Source organism: Strongylocentrotus purpuratus, unplaced genomic scaffold (assembly GCF_000002235.5).
Source record: "Strongylocentrotus purpuratus isolate Spur 01 unplaced genomic scaffold, Spur_5.0 spur5_scaffold_11, whole genome shotgun sequence".
In the NCBI taxonomy this organism is placed as follows: Eukaryota; Metazoa; Echinodermata; class Echinoidea; order Camarodonta; family Strongylocentrotidae; genus Strongylocentrotus; species Strongylocentrotus purpuratus.
In genome coordinates, this window is record NW_022145596.1 from 5,617,584 (window position 1) to 5,635,309 (window position 17,726).

The 17,726-nt window shown below is 35.1% G+C and overlaps 1 protein-coding gene and 2 non-coding genes across 3 annotated transcripts; all 3 read left to right on the plus strand.

Moving 5' to 3' along the window:
• Positions 1 to 1,246: 1,246 nt before the first annotated feature.
• On the plus strand, positions 1,247 to 9,945 carry LOC115922351 (caseinolytic peptidase B protein homolog; the record flags this gene model as incomplete). Its single annotated transcript, XM_030981251.1, has 12 exons — positions 1,247 to 1,308; positions 1,898 to 1,984; positions 2,441 to 2,544; positions 2,845 to 2,973; positions 3,230 to 3,327; positions 3,701 to 3,815; positions 4,440 to 4,517; positions 5,326 to 5,588; positions 6,350 to 6,512; positions 7,986 to 8,179; positions 8,886 to 8,990; positions 9,569 to 9,945. Coding segments are annotated over 12 exons (1,638 nt in total), but the record flags the coding sequence as incomplete, so codon positions are not given.
• Positions 9,946 to 13,562: 3,617 nt separating this feature from the next.
• TRNAQ-CUG lies at positions 13,563 to 13,634 on the plus strand. The gene has a single exon. It is a non-coding gene; the product is annotated as a tRNA-Gln (tRNA).
• A 1,477-nt stretch (positions 13,635 to 15,111) lies between these two features.
• On the plus strand, positions 15,112 to 15,187 carry TRNAQ-CUG. The gene has a single exon. It is a non-coding gene; the product is annotated as a tRNA-Gln (tRNA).
• The last annotated feature ends 2,539 nt before the right edge of the window (positions 15,188 to 17,726 follow it).

A 17,726-nucleotide genomic window follows, 5' to 3' on the forward strand; every position in this document is an offset into this window, starting at 1 on the left:
TGAAATTGCGTCTGTTTCTTTCATGTTTACGGAGAATCAGTTGCGAAAAGAGTGAATTTTCACAAATAATTAATTCTAGGAGAATATCTTCACTTAAGAATTGTATTAATGTGAGGTATTACAATGAAAGTAGGAAGTTATATCGTTTGTATTCCACATGGCGTATCAGAACTGCGGGAATAGGGGCCACTGCAGCAATTGCCCTCGGGGCGGTAGCGGCGTGTGCTGAGTCTGTCGAAGCTGGTGAGCTTACGGGTGCTCATTTTGTATAGACTAGATTCTACACTTTTCTTTTTAGTTTAAGCTTTTTCATTGATGACCCAAAATTACTTTCTATGTCACTCCGTAACAAACTATACATTCAATGAATGGTTGATCACAGGAAATCCAACACCAATACATTACCTTGTGAAAGAAAGGTCATGAATTTGATATTGTTGTACTTAGTTGTAGGTCTTTCTGGAAATCCAGGAAATGGAAAATAATGTAATTCTGTAATGCTTCATGCTTGGCCTTGGAATCGGCCTTAACATACATTTAAATTTAAGGGGAAGTCCTTTCTCACATCTAATATCAGGTCATTGTGTTTCAATGAAACATGCAGGAAATTATGAACAGTTAAGTTATAGTCTACATATTATTACATATGTAACCTAGTCCCCAAGTGCAGGCCCAGGCCATGGTCCCACCATCCCAGACTTGACTCCCAGCCCCAGGCTGGTGGTAGGGTAAATTAAAGAAGTATTCAATGTGATGGTAGAAAATGAGAAAGTTGCACAGTATTTCAAAGTTTCAACTCTTAGTTAGACTAGAAAATAGAATATATATCCATAGCTTTCAGTGTACTAGATTTCTTAATCTTCATTTTTTTTTTTTTAAATAAAAGACTGAACTCAATAATCAATTAATAAAATCACTAATAGAAATAATGGAGGGAAGGTCATAAATAATTCAAATTTTTGTGATTATCTCGGCTAAGTTGTAGCTTAAATTATAGCAAATTAATACTTATTTATTTAACAAGATCAAGAACAATGTTAATCACAATATTGACAAGGAAAAACTGAATACCAGATGTCTGCAAACACATGTTAAGTTAGGAAAGAACATTAAATCACACTTTTATTCAAGTAGTATAAGTACCACTCTGCAGGGTTGAAATGTACCGGTACAATAGATATCTGAAAGCACATAGACTAGTACATAAGGAGTGCACATCTCATTTCAAGAAATGTAATTTCTTCTTAATACACTGAAGGCAAAATGGTTCCTTGCATCTAGAAAGGATGATGTAGATGAAATATCCAGGTAAGCAGAAATAACAGTATGCATATCTGACTCTCTACAATGTTACAATGAATGTGTGTTTGAGCCTTGAGGTTATCAAGGTAGTTTGTTCAGTAAAATTACAGTGCTTCATTGTTCTCTCAACATGTATGACCCTATGTTTTGTTAATCTAAAACGTAATGAAAGGATAATGTGATTGTAAGAGAGATGATTCCTTGTACTCAATATGATTAATGTTAATATTTCCAAAATTGTATATGTCAACAATGTCTTAAGTATGTTGTTCTAGTTCTATGTTGGAACTGTGCTCCAGTTGTGACTTTGAGTAATGCTGATATTTTCATATTGTTTGTTAAAGTTGAAACTTTTACATGCCCAATATCTCCCTGTTCCTGCCTTCTCTTTCCCACCCTCTCACTCTCTCTCTCTCTCTCTCTCTCTCTCTCTCTCTCTCCCCCCCCCCCTCTCTCTCTTTCTGTCTCTCTTTCTGTTTCCCTCTCTCCCTCTCTTTTTCTTTTTCTCTCAATCACACTTCCCCTCTCTCTCTTTCTCTCTCAATCTCCCTCCCCCTCCCCCTCTCTCTCTCCCCCTCCTTTCTTTCATGAGTAGGTTACTGAGGTCAGGGTTCAATGTGAATGCCAGACATCAGCTGGGATGGACAGCCTTGCATGTAGCAACTATCAACAGACATGAAAAGTAAGATTAACAAAGTCAGAGAAGTTTTTCACACCACCCCAGCCCTAAGGTGTATACATAGAAATCATAATAGAGATTGAAAATGAGGGCAGTGATGTTTTATTTTTATTTTAGCAGGGCCTTCTTGTCATCCTTTATCTGAGGAGTGAAGCAAAATTAACAGGCCTACATAAACCACATAACAATTTGATGTAAGCTGTGAGATGAAGAAGTTAATCTTTTACAATCAGTTTATCTTCAATTTGTTTATTTTAAAGAAATCTTGAGCCCCTAAAATTACCACTTTGATATTAGATCAGGGGAATTAATTTTGTTTCAGTTTAACTGAGTCAACTCTGAATGATACAAGATTGTACTTTGGACAGTCTAATTCACATTTGTATGCTTAGATGGATTTCTCAGAATCCATTCCAGATATTCTCTTCAACATTTTCTTTCCATCCTGTCTAATTGCAGGGCTCTGAGAGCATTACTCAAGGCAGGAGCAGACCCAAACATTGGAGATGAGTTTAGCAGTGTGTGGCAGACAGCGCAGGAGAAAAGCCTCAACTCATTACAAGGTTAAAATGCAATTCAAGGAGCTTATTTAGGATTAGCTATGATTTGACTAATAAATGTAGTCGATGCATATGAAATGTGATTACGAAGTAATGAAATTTCATCTGCAGTGTATAGTATATGAGATGATACTTTATGCAATCCCTTCCTGCATTTTCTATATAATTAAAGATCATTTCACTTATTCAGCAGATAAGGTTTTGAATATGCCTGCTTTTGTCCACTTCATGTCTTATCATTGGAATATTCAAAACTCTACTCTGACCTGATAACAAAGCCTTATTTTATTTCTCTTGTTCTAGTTTTATATGATAGGGAGGATGACTTCAGTGACAGACTGAACAACAGAGCCTCATTCCGTGGCTGTACAGCTCTCCATTATGCCGTCCTCTCGAATGACGTCAATATTGTCAGGATTCTACTTGAAGCAGGTATGGTATTGTTTATTTTATGTTGATATTAGAAGGTGAGAATAGAGAGCATGAGAGGAAGAGAGGGGATAGAAAAGAGATGGAGGAGGAAGAGATAAAAAGATAAAGATGTCATTATTTCACAGATACATGTACCCGTAGCTGTCTACATTTAAGACAAATACAGTCCTTCACAGAGTTTCCATTATAGAATGCATGTACCTTTCATAATGTTGGATCCCACTTTTTACACCATTTCTTATTATGGATATTTTAGGTGCTGATCCAACGATAGCCAATGAGAATGGTCATACTCCTATGCAGTATGCCAAAGGTCAAGCCGTAAAGCAGCTACTTGAAGAAAACAGCATAAAGGTCAGTACAGTAGGTCAAAGGTCAGATGATTGAAGAAGTGATCACTGAGGTATGAAGACCTTTAGCCCACATGAGATGAGATATTTCCTAACATAGAACAATATTTTTTTCTTTGAGTAGAGTGGTGCCTTTTTATGTAGATGAATGCACATCCCTGTATCAATTTTAGATCTGCAATGAAAAGAATAGTTTTTTTTTTTTTTTAATTATACCTCATGCGTTGATAATCCACACCCTCTCTATCTAATCTGATTATGTGAGATATTAACTCATTATTTCAAATGAATGCTGGTATCTCTGCAATATGTCTGTTTTTATCCTCTGCCGTCTTCTGACTTGAATGTATCTTATATTTTATAATTCATATTGTCAGTTTTCAGCAATGCAAGCAGAGAGAGCAGCAGAGGAGAGACGTCGCTTTCCATTAGAGCAGAGACTTACAGAGTTTATCATTGGACAGGATGGTGCCATAGCAACCGTTGCTGCAGGTAACAAGCTTCTCTGACATGCAAATATCGTCTGAAGAGCATTGTATGACATTTCAAATTTCGTATTGCCAGGACCATTCATGAATGATTCAAATTTGTCTTCTAAAGAATCTTTTCTCAGAAAAAAGAAAGGATAATACAACTGTAATCAAAAGATAAATAAAACTATAATGTTTCTCCAAACAAATTGAGAAGCTGCTCATGAAATATCGATCAAAGCTGAAATTAAACTAATTAAATATCTTTTATTGTTTACAATGCCATATAATTTATTTAGAGCATTTACTATTGAATAAAAGTAGATTTTGAGGAAAGATCTATTTCATAGAGGTATCAGGTGGCAAAATAAGAATTTTTTAATATCATGCATCTTTAGTATAGTCCATCAAAAAAGGAGCGGTATTATAAAAAAAATTGAAGAATTTGTATTTTGATGAAAAAAGAGACTTTTAGGGGGAAATAATTTCTGTAAATTTTGATGATGGTTCAAACAATGTTCTTTAAAATAATGATTATTAGAATGTTTGGCATTACAATTAAGTAAATAGTTGAGGTACTACAAGAATGTCATGCAACTACAGGTGCATGTATGTAAGATTGATGGCCCAATTTTCTCTTTCATAGCTGTTAGGAGGAAAGAAAATGGTTGGATGGATGAAGATCACCCTCTAGTCTTTCTCTTCTTAGGCTCATCAGGAATAGGTGAGAATGAATGAGAATGGATAGAGAGCAGGAAGGGGGTGTGGCAGTTAGTTTGATTTGAACCACATTTCTTAAAAAAAATATTCTTGTGATGCATATTTTAATGATTTAAACATCAATATTTGATGCTCTATCTGTTTCTTCCCACAAATTGTTCCAAATGAAAAGGTAATAAAGTACATAATTTACACTGTTTTCAGTTACAATATTTATACAAGACAACATTTTAGAAATAGTCATGCAATTAGGAGAGATAGCGTCTTATGGACTCTACTTTCTCTCAAACTGTAAAGAGTCATTCTAAGTCGGGAAAAGACTGGCACTTACATGTATTATCACAAAAAGAAACTGTTCCTGAAAAGGAAAGTATATTACTGTAAATGCATTGAAAGATGACAATGTTATACTTATTTATTTATTTTATTTATTTCGCATCTTTATACAGAGTATCATGTTCAGCTACATAATCATTACGAAACATTGTTAAAAACATTAAAATAGGCTGGTCCAGAACAGGGCTCTATTTAAAAACAACATAAAGCATGGAGAGCTAAATATGACATGTACAACCCTAAAGAAATGTTTCCTTGCTATTGCTTTGTCCGAAGCTCCAACGTAGGCGCAACCCCCAGTACATACAGACATTAATCCTGCTGCAGAGGGGCATATAAGTAATTATACTTGAAGCCCAACATCAAGGTAAATCAAGGTAAATAAAAATGACAATGAAAAGTATTATATATAGAGATGATTTAAATTGTATGAACCCTTAACCAATTGTTGCTTGCTGCTCACCTTTGCATGACAGGCAAGACAGAACTTGCCAAGCAGATAGCACGGTACATGCACAAGGATGTGAAGAATGGCTTCATCAGGATGGACATGTCCGAGTACCAGGAGAAACACGAAGTGGCCAAGTTTATTGGGGCACCACCGGGGTACATGGGTCATGACCAGGGGGGTCAGCTCACTAAGAAGCTCAAGCAGAATCCCAATGCTGTGGTGCTGTTTGATGAAGTGGACAAAGCACACCCTGATGTACTCACCATCATGCTTCAGCTCTTTGATGAGGTAATCATAATGATAATAATCAGGATTTATGTAGCACTTAATATGAAATGACTATATATGAATATGAAAAGCCCTTTACAGATATTTTTACCCCGGTCATTAGATTCATTCACACAATGTGCACCATCTCCACTCCCTAGGGGATATTTATTCCATATGGTCACCATGAGGGCATATGGCAATTACTGACAAAAAGGATTTTGTCATCCTACCAAGTCCCCATTTCTCTCCTGGGTATGGAGTGGCAAATGAAGATTAATGCCCTGCCAAAGGACATTAGGGCTCAATCGGGTGTTAAAGGTCAAGTGATTTTTCTTCCCTGCCAGTTGGATGGTAAATCATGCCCAGGAATTCTCTTTGCAAACTACTTGTTTATGTTATGAATGGGATACAGACATAAAACATGCACTGTGTAGGATGTTCCAAGTAAAGATATTTTATGCCCTATTAAAACATGTGAAGAAAAAAAGTTCACCCTAAATGTGACATTTGAAAGTTCACTTAATAGCACAGTAAGATTTGTAGGAAGTTGTGGACTAGATGCTGATTTTATCACTCAGTAAACCTCTAAGCGTACATTCTTACATTTCAAATTATCAAGCCATTTCCAACCTGATATCTTTTGTGATTTGCATTTGTAATCGCCAATTGACCTCAAAGTGTATGACCTTTATAGGACCTGTAGGAGGATATCTCTAGTGTAAATCTAGTTCTTATTAATTACGATAGAATTTGGTTATATCGTTCATTCTTCTGAACAGGGGAGATTGACAGACGGGAAAGGCAAGACAATAGAATGCAAAGATGCCATCTTTGTGATGACATCCAACATTGCTAGTGATGAGATTGCCAGTCATGCATTGCAGCTAAGAAGGGAAGCCAAGGCTATGATGAAACAGAGACAGACTGCACAAGTAGAGAGTGGTAAACCATCATGTTATTCATTTGTTCATGCATTTATTCATTTATTGGTCCAATGTACATTAAAAATTTATGGAAATTTGTTATGCTCACATTATTCAGGCCTGATACTTACCCGATTTAAATCAGGTTTTCTGATTTTTTGTTTGATTTTTTTTTCTTCCAGATTTTTTTTTCTTTCCGATTTTACCACGATTTCCCTGATTTTCCCCTTATTTTCCTGATTTTTCCTTAATTTTCCCTTTTTTCCCCCAATTTTCTTACTCAAAAGGTGGGGAATGTTGTTAGATGCCATTTTTTTCCCCAAATCCTCTTCTTTTTTTTTAACTCAAGGAGGGGTTGGTTGAGGGGGAAAAAAATTTAGTGCTCACTATCACCTCTGATTATTAGAAAGGCACGAGCAATTACATTGTATTTATATTATTGATACAGAAACATTAATTGCCTTGTGAAATGCTAACATATAATCGCTGTGTGTTTGGACTCATAAACATTTTTTGAATTATCTCTTATTCTCTCTCTCTCTATTTGCTTTTTTGTGTGGCTCTTTCTCTCTGTTTCTTTTCCTGCCTTTCTTCCAATATCCTACTGTTTGTGTGGTTCATCTTTAAAGGGATTGTTGAGTTCTGTTGCAGAGGGCGCCACACAAAATAATTTTTTGCGAGATAATGAAAAACTGAGTGTCAAATTTGAAAGAACATAATATTTAAATGACAAAATCATCTTTGTTTGATCAAAATCGGTTCAGAGACGACTGAAATATAATGATTTCTAATACTTGTGTACCACCAGAAATATTAGATATTTTGAAAAATTTGAAAAAAACGTTGAAAAAAATGAAATAATGCTTTTTACGTCGTATTTCAGCCAATGCCGATGTTGGCTTTTTTGTTGACATTTTCGTGTTGCTTATATTACGCACAACCAGCCGGCCCATGTATTGTTATTTTTAATTAAATAATTAATTAACGGTCACCGTGTTTTTTTTAAAGTGGAGCTGAATTGGAGCTCGTAATGGCTAAATTTCACACATTTTGGGGTCTAAAATTACCTTCATAGCAATTTTAGGTTCTAAAAGGGTACTAGAAATGTCATAGATAAGAATAAGAGCAATAACCATGCACTTTGAAGGCATTTGAGGTCTGTAAACATAACTCAACTATCTCTTTAAGACATAAACACATGACTATGAATGGAAAAACTACATGCTTGACTGTTTTTTTTATTATTTCCAACCCTCTGACAGAATGTAAGAAAATATTTCTCTGAATGAAAGAGCTAGATATTAACTTCAGGTACATTTAGATTTCAAGTGGCCTGCTTTTTAGAATTGGAATCAGAGTATCAGACAATGCACAAAGTACGTCTTTAGTGATTATCTGATGATATGTTACTTGCTTGTCATCTCATAAGAAACTCATACAATGAAACACCACACCGATACATTTGCTAATATACAGTGGTTTCATTCAACAGAAGCAGCTGAAATGACAGAGCAGGTGACGATCTCCAAGAGGTTCAAGGAGGATGTCGTCCAGCCAATCCTCAAGAGGCACTTCAGAAGAGACGAGTTCCTAGGCAGGATCAACGAGATGGTCTATTTCCTACCATTCTCCCGAGCCGAGCTTATCAGACTGGTTTCCAAAGAGCTCAACTTCTGGGCAACGAGGGTAGGTTTGCTCTGAGATATTTCTTTTATTTGTTGAAGTTATGAATTCATAATAAAATATAGATATTTTGTTCTTGTAGAGTACATATCACTTCAAATCATGCCTTAAAACTTACTTGATTTTGGCATAAGTGAAAATACTGACTTCATTGGAGGTGCCTGTGCATGTGAATGTTTTTTTTAAACAGAAACATGGCAGCATGTAAATGCTGTGAATCATCATCATCGTCATCAACATATCATATTATGATATGAATTCTCTTTGTTCCCTTGCTTTGGCTCTGTAAACCTGTATTACTGCACAGTGCATTTCAAGAAATAATCCTACCAGGTACCCACTTATTTCATCTAGCTCGAGACTGGTAAGTGTAGATTAATGTCTTGCTAGTAGCCATTGGTGCCTTGTAAGGGTTTGAACCCAAGACCTTGGCATCCCCAGGCAGGTGCGTAAACCACTTGACTACACTTTGATTTTTTAAATGCTGTCTATGATTCAGCTGGCTTCTAATATTCTTGTGTATTCATAGTTGTTGATCACTCATTGAAATGTGTGATTAAGAAAATATTCCTCTCAATTATGAAAATGAATGAGGAGAAATTTGTTTCTTGTAAAAAAAATTTGAAGTTACCCAGTATTAAGATTTTATGATGTTGAATGAGGTTAATTAATGGTTTGTAAGATTAATGAGAATTGTTATCTTGCCTAGGCCAAAGACAGACATGAGATGGAGTTGACATGGGATGTTGAGGTTCTTGAAGTTCTTGCTGATGGATATGATGTCCACTATGGAGCAAGGTCTATCAAACATGAGGTCAGTTTTACAGAAGAGAGTAAAAAATATTCAAGAAGATTGCTAAAAACACACTAGCAAAAAATATGTGCAAATTCATCTGTAAACGTTATCACACAAAGAATTGCTCATTTAACTAAATAGTTACGTTCCTAAAGCCCTTTCTGTAAATTTGACATGAACGTGCTGCCATATTCTTATTGTTAAATATTGGCATCTTTATTTCACCACTGAATTACAAGCTATTACAAACCTAGACACAGATCCTGAGGAATTTGACAAATTTGAAAAGGAAATCATTGACTGGTGCCCCCCCCCCCCCAAAAAAAAAATAATAATAATAAAAAAATAAAAAAAATAATAAAAAAAAAAAAAAATAATAATAATAATAATAATGATAAATAAATTGTACAAATACAATAGAAAACAAATAGATAAAAAATGAAAAAATATTTATTAATTTATTGTAATATTTTAGGTTTATAACTTTTCAATGCCATATTTTGTGCTCAAAGCCAGAAAGATGTTAACATCCTTAAAGATAGGGTTAGTAACCATCTAGCTCTGAACACATCATAACTTTGTCACGTATGTTTCAGGTTGAGAGAAGGATCGTCAACCAGCTTGCTGCTGCCCAAGAGAAACTACTCATCTCTCAAGGATGCAAGCTCCACATCGCTGTGGATGCAGGTTCCCATGATAACAAGATGAGTGGAAGTCAAGATCTGCAGCAGACTAAACTCAAGCTCCAAGTCATCAAGAAAGGAAAGAAAGAAACAGTGAATATACTGGCATCGGTACCAGGTCCCGCTGACATCAATCATCATTCCAATTTTTAGGCAATATATTACTCCTGTTGATGTGGAGCAAATGAACTTGAAAAGAAATACTTGAGATTTTTCTTGACATTTCAACTTGTGTGGATAAAGCCAGGACAAATCGTACTTTCTTCCAGAAAAATATTCATGTGCAATTTAAAAAAAAGAGTCATGCAGCTCTGTGCTCTACCAAATATAACTTTCACAGTGGCTGTTTTGCCCTAAATTTGGTGTGATACATTCAATGCATGTTCTGAGCCATAAATGTACAATAGATAGTTTTTATCTTGTATGTAAATGAAACATCACTGCTATCTCTGAGTTTCACCCAGAAATATATTTATAGGGAACATTAACTGAAACTTACTTAAACAAATTACTTTTGCAAATAGATTATCATGTCATTGTATGTTTTTGTATGAAATGTTCTCTATAATTCTTGCATGGTAATGAAGTTAATGGATAATTACAAAGACCTGGGAGAACACTATATTAAAATCATTGAAACTAGCAGCATGTGTTTTAATTTAGTCTGTAAGACAAAGAGAAATAGAAAAGACAGGTTGAACAGAGCAGACAAATATTTAGATTATTTATAGGGCAAGGAACAGGGATGTATATAGGAGAGGCTTTTAAGTATTTTCAGGGTTTGTCATGAACTGGACATATATTAACCGATAGACTCCTTAATTCTCTGGCTCCTAATGGTTACTGACAGGCAATGGGTTAAACAATTTAATTTCTGGCATTGCTATGATCTAAAAACTTAAAGGTATTACAAAGTTTTGGTAAATTTTTAAATTTGGCTGGATGGTGATTCTTTACAATTTTGATATATTTGGATGCCCCTATGGATGTATTATAAGCACTAAAAATTTTAGCCCCTAAGACTCTTCTGCCTTCGAGAAAAATTGAATATAAAAATTTACCGGTGCTCCCGGTAAATTTTGATAAATTTGAATTAGCGCCTACGGCCAGACGATGGTAGCTGCGACCATAAAAATCTCAGAATATGAAGATCTGATATATATATATATATATATTCCAAACGGTAATAGCAAATCGGTCGATTTTAGTCAAATAACATTGCAGTATCGCTAAATTAATATCTTGACCTTGAGAGGGCGCTATAAAACATAAAGAGTTTATTTTTTACAGTTTCATCACTTTAAACTCGATTTCAACCGCGACAACGATCACTGAATATTGTAGGATTGCATATGCTTCCAATATGTTCATTTGAACCAAATTCATTACCCAATACCAAAACTTTGTATTACCTTTAAATAAAATATGAGTTACATGTATATAATTGTAATAAAATATAACATTTAGTAAATGTGATTTATTGTGGTTATTTGATACTGATATGAGACAAATTTGTTTATCTCACCCTCTACCCATGCAGGCATTAAAAAACACATTCATTTTATTTCTTGTTATGCTGTTTGTTTTTAAAATGTTGTTAGAAGGGGTTAGCCATATAGGGTTCTAGGACAGTTACCCCCTGGACAATTGCCCCCCCCCCTGAAGTTTACCCCTTAAAGGGACTTGGTAACATTGTTAAGATGAGAGATAGTGGTTCTAAGGTAGTGACTTCAATGCTAGATGTACAATTAAAGATAATCTGAAAATTTCTGAAAAATTTGGAAAAAACTGATCTGATCGATTCCTTAATTCTCCCAACTATATTATTACAATTTAATTACATTTTAGGCGAAGGGAAATCTCACAAAGTAATAAAATGGCTCTACATTCCATTCCAGACATGTGTTGACAGATTTTTATAGCCTGTTTTATGTCTTTTTTTCATGGAAAAACGGTTGGGAAAAGTCAAAAATGGTTGGGAGAATTTATTGTTAATCGCTGTTTAGTGTCGTACATCGACCCTTTCAAAGAAAACCATAGATTTCTTTGTGGTTTGAGAATTTTTTCAGGATTTGATACATGTCGGAGGGTTAGTACAGTACAAGGAATATAGTAAGTAAAATTTTATACAAAAATTAAGCAATTTTTTTCATCAACCTTCAACAATGTTACCAAGTCACTTTAAGACAATTACAAATAAATTTTTAAAAATCAGTTTTTATTAAAACCAAGTTATTATCAGGGTAGACTAATAGTAGTAGGGGGAGAGCTTATTGTCCTCGAATGTTTGCGGGGGGGGGGGGGGGGGGGTGGGGTAATTGTCCTAGGGGGGTTCTTGTCTGGGGGGGGGGTTCTTGTCTTGATACGGGCTGAAAGAGGACATGAAGATGCAGGGAGAGGAGAGAGAAAGAGAATTGGAAAGGGGGGAAGAGAATTTAGGAAGGGGGGGGGGCTGAGAGAGAGAGAGAGAGCAATTAGAGATGGAGGATACAGAGGGAGATGTATATATTTTTTTGTTGGGAGGGGGGGGGGGGGGGGGGAGATAAGGGCTTGGAAAGAGAGAGAAGTAGAGGAAGGGAGGGAGAGTAGAAAGGAACAAAGACAAAGAGATGGGGCAGGGGAGTGAGCTTGATAGGAAGCAATAGGAAATAAAATACATTGATATAATTCCGGAAATTGTAGGAAAATGAAAATGCTTAATCATATGAAATTGAAACTAAATTCAAGCTAAATGAACATAATCCAAGTCAATTCCTTTCATCAAATCGTTAATGTTGAACTGACTGTAAAACAAATAACAGTAGGCCTACTCAAACATAAATTAAAGATCCCAAAATATAAACACTGAAGTGCAAACGATGTATCTAATTTAAGATATTTGTTTTTTATTGGTGTTAATCACGTATCATTTTAGGATGTGTTAGTTGTATGTTAAAAAGGGACCTTTGGCCTGTACCAGTGTCCCTATATCCGGGGGGGGGGGTACTCACATATTAAGAATATTTGGGGTATAAACAAATCCCTAAACTTGCATGGGTCCCATTAAAAAAAAATCACTAAACATGGGTCGATCCGTTTTTTCAAATTTTCAAAATTTGTGATTTGTAAAAAATGGCCTTACTTCGAGAAAAAAAAATTACCAAAATGACACTTAATGGGTTGGGGTTTCGAGACCTGAGCTGTACACCCCCATGCAAACCAAATCTGAGTCCCCCCCCCCCCCCCCCCCTCCCCCGGGCCCTACACACACTAGCGCATACTGATTTCCTCTTCCATTTGGGAATATGTTTCTCAATATTTGTTATATTCCATGATATACAACTTTCCTTTAATACTAACAAAATTGGTAAAGACCAGTATTGGAAACGCCCCAATTTCAAAGAATGAAATGGAAGCTTTTATTACCAATCTGTGTGAAAGAATATGTTTTGAATAATTTGATGATAAAAATTTTGCCGGGAAACCGCCTACTAATTGATATATTTGGTAAATTAGTTTATCTATTGGTGTGTGAGAGATAAAAACGCACGTGTTGCACACGTGTGCGTAGTCCCATATACTTCTTTCTGTGTACAGTGCTTGTAACTTTATAGACTGGGCCAAATTTCTTATCATTTTGATGATTCCAGAACCTTGCAGTATACATCTATGCTAACCTTTTCTGATCGATTTCTCAACGTTTCTTTCACAATGCAATCGCACGACCATATAACTGGTCTTTATCTTTAACGGATTAAAGCTATCAGGAGAATTTGAAATGGAAATAAGTACATGTATCATAATGGTGGCTGCTCATCCTGTTCCTCATAACCAGCATTATCATCTCCATCTGATATCTCTCTTCTTGCTTCACCGATAGAGGGCCCTAATATTTCAAGTCTATATTTGATCCGTGTGCCTCATCCAAGGTGCCATGGTGTAATGGTTAGCACTCGAGACTCTGAATCTCGCGATCCGAGTTCAAATCTCGGTGGGACCTAAATACTTTTATTTTTTGTAAAGTTGTTTTTTTCGTTTATGCAAATAATTATCGATGAACACCTTTTCTCCCGTGTACACATTTTAATTCTAATAAGATACTGTTTGGAAGATGTCTATTTCTTTATAAAGCCATAAATGTGCATACATTGTGGTGTGGGTAAGCCTGAATCCGATGACCGGGGTAATAATATGTTCCGCGCCTAGAAACAAAGTATTAGGCGCATTATAAATGTGAGCTATTATCATTATTATTATAAATGAGGGGAAAAAATACCCGTAATGATAGGTCGGTAACTGGCAGTTCAAGTTAGTGTTTTTTCGTTTGTTTTTATGTTGTATTTGTAGTTGTAGCTGTAGACTATTTTTATGGAAACAGATTTATTACAACATTTGTACATAATTGAATAATTCTGTTGAAGATGTTGCTTTTCAAGAATGACAAATATTTTTAAAAATGTATTGCTTGCAATGAGAAATCTTTGACATATAGTAAAACATATTATAGTGGAATGTTGCACATTCACACAGAAATAAAAATGCATTTTTTTTTGCTCACTTTCATCATAACAACGTACATTTTCACAGTCCGTGATTAACTATCACACATTTTATATATATATATATATGAATCTTGCTTAAAAAAATCAGTGTTTAATCAAACTAAATATCCACTGCTTTCATACTGGTAAATTTCTTCAGAAATAGTCTAAACTTTCATATTTTGATAATAAAGAGGATGAGTAGGACGTGAATAATTATGACCATTTTGTAATGTGAGAATTAACTAAGTACCTCTAAATCTTTATCATGCTGTGAGTAGTGCTGCCTTTTTGTAATTGTTTTCAAGGAAACTTAATAAAAGACCTTAGAATATCATTCAATGATGATCAATATCAATGCTAACATGTAGCAATATTTTCGTTACATCGCGCCTTTTTTTGACATTTCTACAACGTACTTTGTATCTTTATGTTTTTGTTTTATATATATATATATTAAAGGTGATTGGCAAATAGTTTTGTCTGTTAAAAAATGATCTATCAAACAAAGAACTATCTTTACACTTGCTACCTTTCTCACTTTGTCCGACAATCACTTTGCCTAACCTATATGTCACTTAAAATACAATTGCTCCGGGTATTTAAATACATTTCTCAGTGTCTTCTCATTTTCTTCTTTTGTTCTTTCTTGCTTGCTTTCTTTCTTCTTCCACATCTTCTTTCTTTCTTTTTTCCTTCTTCTTATCTTCCTTTTTCTTTTTAGTAAACTTCAATATGATGTGCAGTGTATTACGAAGATGATTAGGATGATGATGATGATGACGGTGGTGGTGGTGTCGATAATGATGACGATAATGATGATGATAATGATGATGATGATGATGATGATGATGATGATGATGAGTTGATGATAATTACAAACATTTAAAGAATAGAAGGCATTATAATATTTAAAGCATTGTTCGTTTACAAATCGGTTCCATGGTGTAATGGTTAGCACGTACTCGAGACTCTGAATCTCGCGATCCGAGTTCAAATCTCGGTGGGACCTCCTTTTTCTTCCCGTTCTCTATGTATATACATCAAAAGTTAATAGGGCACATTACGTTTACATTTTTTCAATTATCGGTGTGCAAACATGATTTTCAAACTGCAAGACAAATAAAAGATAATAAGAGGAACATTAAACCGCTGTGGATACATCTTTACTATCTAAAAAAAAAAAGCGCGATAACGGTATAATAATGTTATGTGGATGATTGTTCGGCAAATAGTATATGGGATATTAAACCAAATATAAACTACTTTCTATAGGACTTCTATCTTTCACTACCCATGCGTGTCGATCGCCATTTCTGACAAACGTGTGTAAACAGAGCTTTGAATAAGTGTTTGTGTGTGGGTGAGGAGGGTGTATGTGTGTTTGTTTGTGTGTGTGTGAGTGGATGTGTGTATGTGTAAGTATCAATAGCGTAGCTACGGGGGTACGGGGGTACATGCCCTCCCCCTATCGTATGGCCAAAAACAAAATACTTACAAGACCTGCTTACTTGCGTTAAGGTTTCCTTAATCTATAATTGTATTGATTCATATTTTCATTTAAGTCATAAAAGACCACTCCATCACAAATTTTGGATAATTGGTTGAGTAAATTCAATTTTTTGTTTAATCAATTCACTTTCATTTATTTGGCATTATACAAACATGAGAAAATCTTAAATACAGAATACATAATATGCCCTGGGCCTCTGAGAAGCAACTCGTGCTTGTAAATGAGGCGCCTATCAAGGTAAACACAATATTAGATTTAATAGCTAAATAAATAAACTTACAGGGTATATGATATGTAAATTTAGGAAGAAAAAACGGCCATTAACTACAGCAGGTATCAACCACGTATATACACACATCCCAAAACACACATAATCACACAAGAGCAATTATGGAAGAGGTGAGAATGAGAATGAGAAGAAAGGGAAAAGGTGGGAAAATAGCGTTGGGTATTGTGTTACAGAAAAAAAAAACAAGGTTGAAATCACAGACACTGAAAATATACATTTTTCTATCACAGCGTATGGCATATTCTAAATCAATATGTACGGAAATGTGTCAAGCTCTGTATATGCTCTAGTTCTATTGGCGGGATGCCATACTATGTTCGACCAGTGCATAAATATAGTAATATACTGCAAACTCCTGGATAAGTACTTCTGGTGATAGTTTCAAACAATAAACGTGAGTATGTAGGGTCGACATAAAGTTCAAATACTGTTTTTTCAATGAGGATTTGTTTTATGTAATAGTTGTTAAAGTTTAATCAAATAACATTAGAGCCTACACGATCTACTTGCATAAGCATAAATACTTATATAAGTACAATGTATTGATCAGTACGGTAATAACAACAGATGTTACATGTAGCTGTAAAAGCTCACATCGTCCTGTTAATACCCTATTTTTTCGTTAAATTAAATAATAAAATGCTTTGGGGTGATCAGATCTGCGTCATTGATGTATTATACATCAGAGAAGAAAAAGAAAGGGAGATAAAATATAAAAGTTATACTGGAAAAGAGGCACGTAGAGAGCATGTATGTATGTCCGTTTTACATTAAAATGCAACATCTCCCAATCTATAGAGGCAATGACGTTATTCCCTCTCGGCCTGGTCTATCTGCCCACTCAAATTTGGATACATTTAGTACAGAGTTTTTCAACCAGGGTGTCGCAAGACATCTCTAAAGATTACCACAAGAGATATTAGGTTATATCCAATAATAATTGATAGAATATCGTCGATTTCATGAAACTGAAGGTTAGAAACTGCGAGAGTAAGTAATTTCAAGGAGAAAGAGCATTTTGAAGATAACAAAGAGTATTTCTTCCTCGTTCGTTCGCAACATTTAGAAACAGGATGATTTTACTGGTAGCCAAATACGTGCATATCTCTGTAAGTGGGCAACGAGGTGCCCGAAAATCCTTCTATTGTCCTTCTATATTCTATTGTCAGCGAGGTATCCAAAAATATCTCACATCTTTTTTGTTGGAATTACATTTTTACGACGCTCATTCGCTTTACTGAGTTAACTCGCTTGCGATATTTGGGCAATCAGATGGCCAAATAGCCTCATATTCGTGTATAGCTGAGGTGACCTAATAAATTATATGAGGTTTTATATTTATGAATATTCCTCTGCGAGGTGCCCGTATATTGTATTCCTTATGTTAGTGTGTTGATAGCAGAATAATTGTTTACCACATTAAACAATGTCAGTTTTGTAGGCTCGCTCGCTTCGCTCACTCGCAAAATTTAGAACAAATATACCCGTACGTGTGTACCTGGGCAAAGACGAGCACCAGAGTGATGCAAAGTGAATCTTTTGTGATGAATTCGGCATTTGGATGACGAGAAGTTTTTTAAAAGTTGCCAAGACTGGAAAATAGTTTTAAAAAGCCTGGGGCCCTCATTACATGACTGAGCCCACGCAGGTATTGTACGCAATTTAAAAACAAATCGTAGTTTAAAGGTGACCCAATTTACTAGCTGTTCTTAATGGGTCACTTTGTCTACTCTAACTCTGTAAAATATT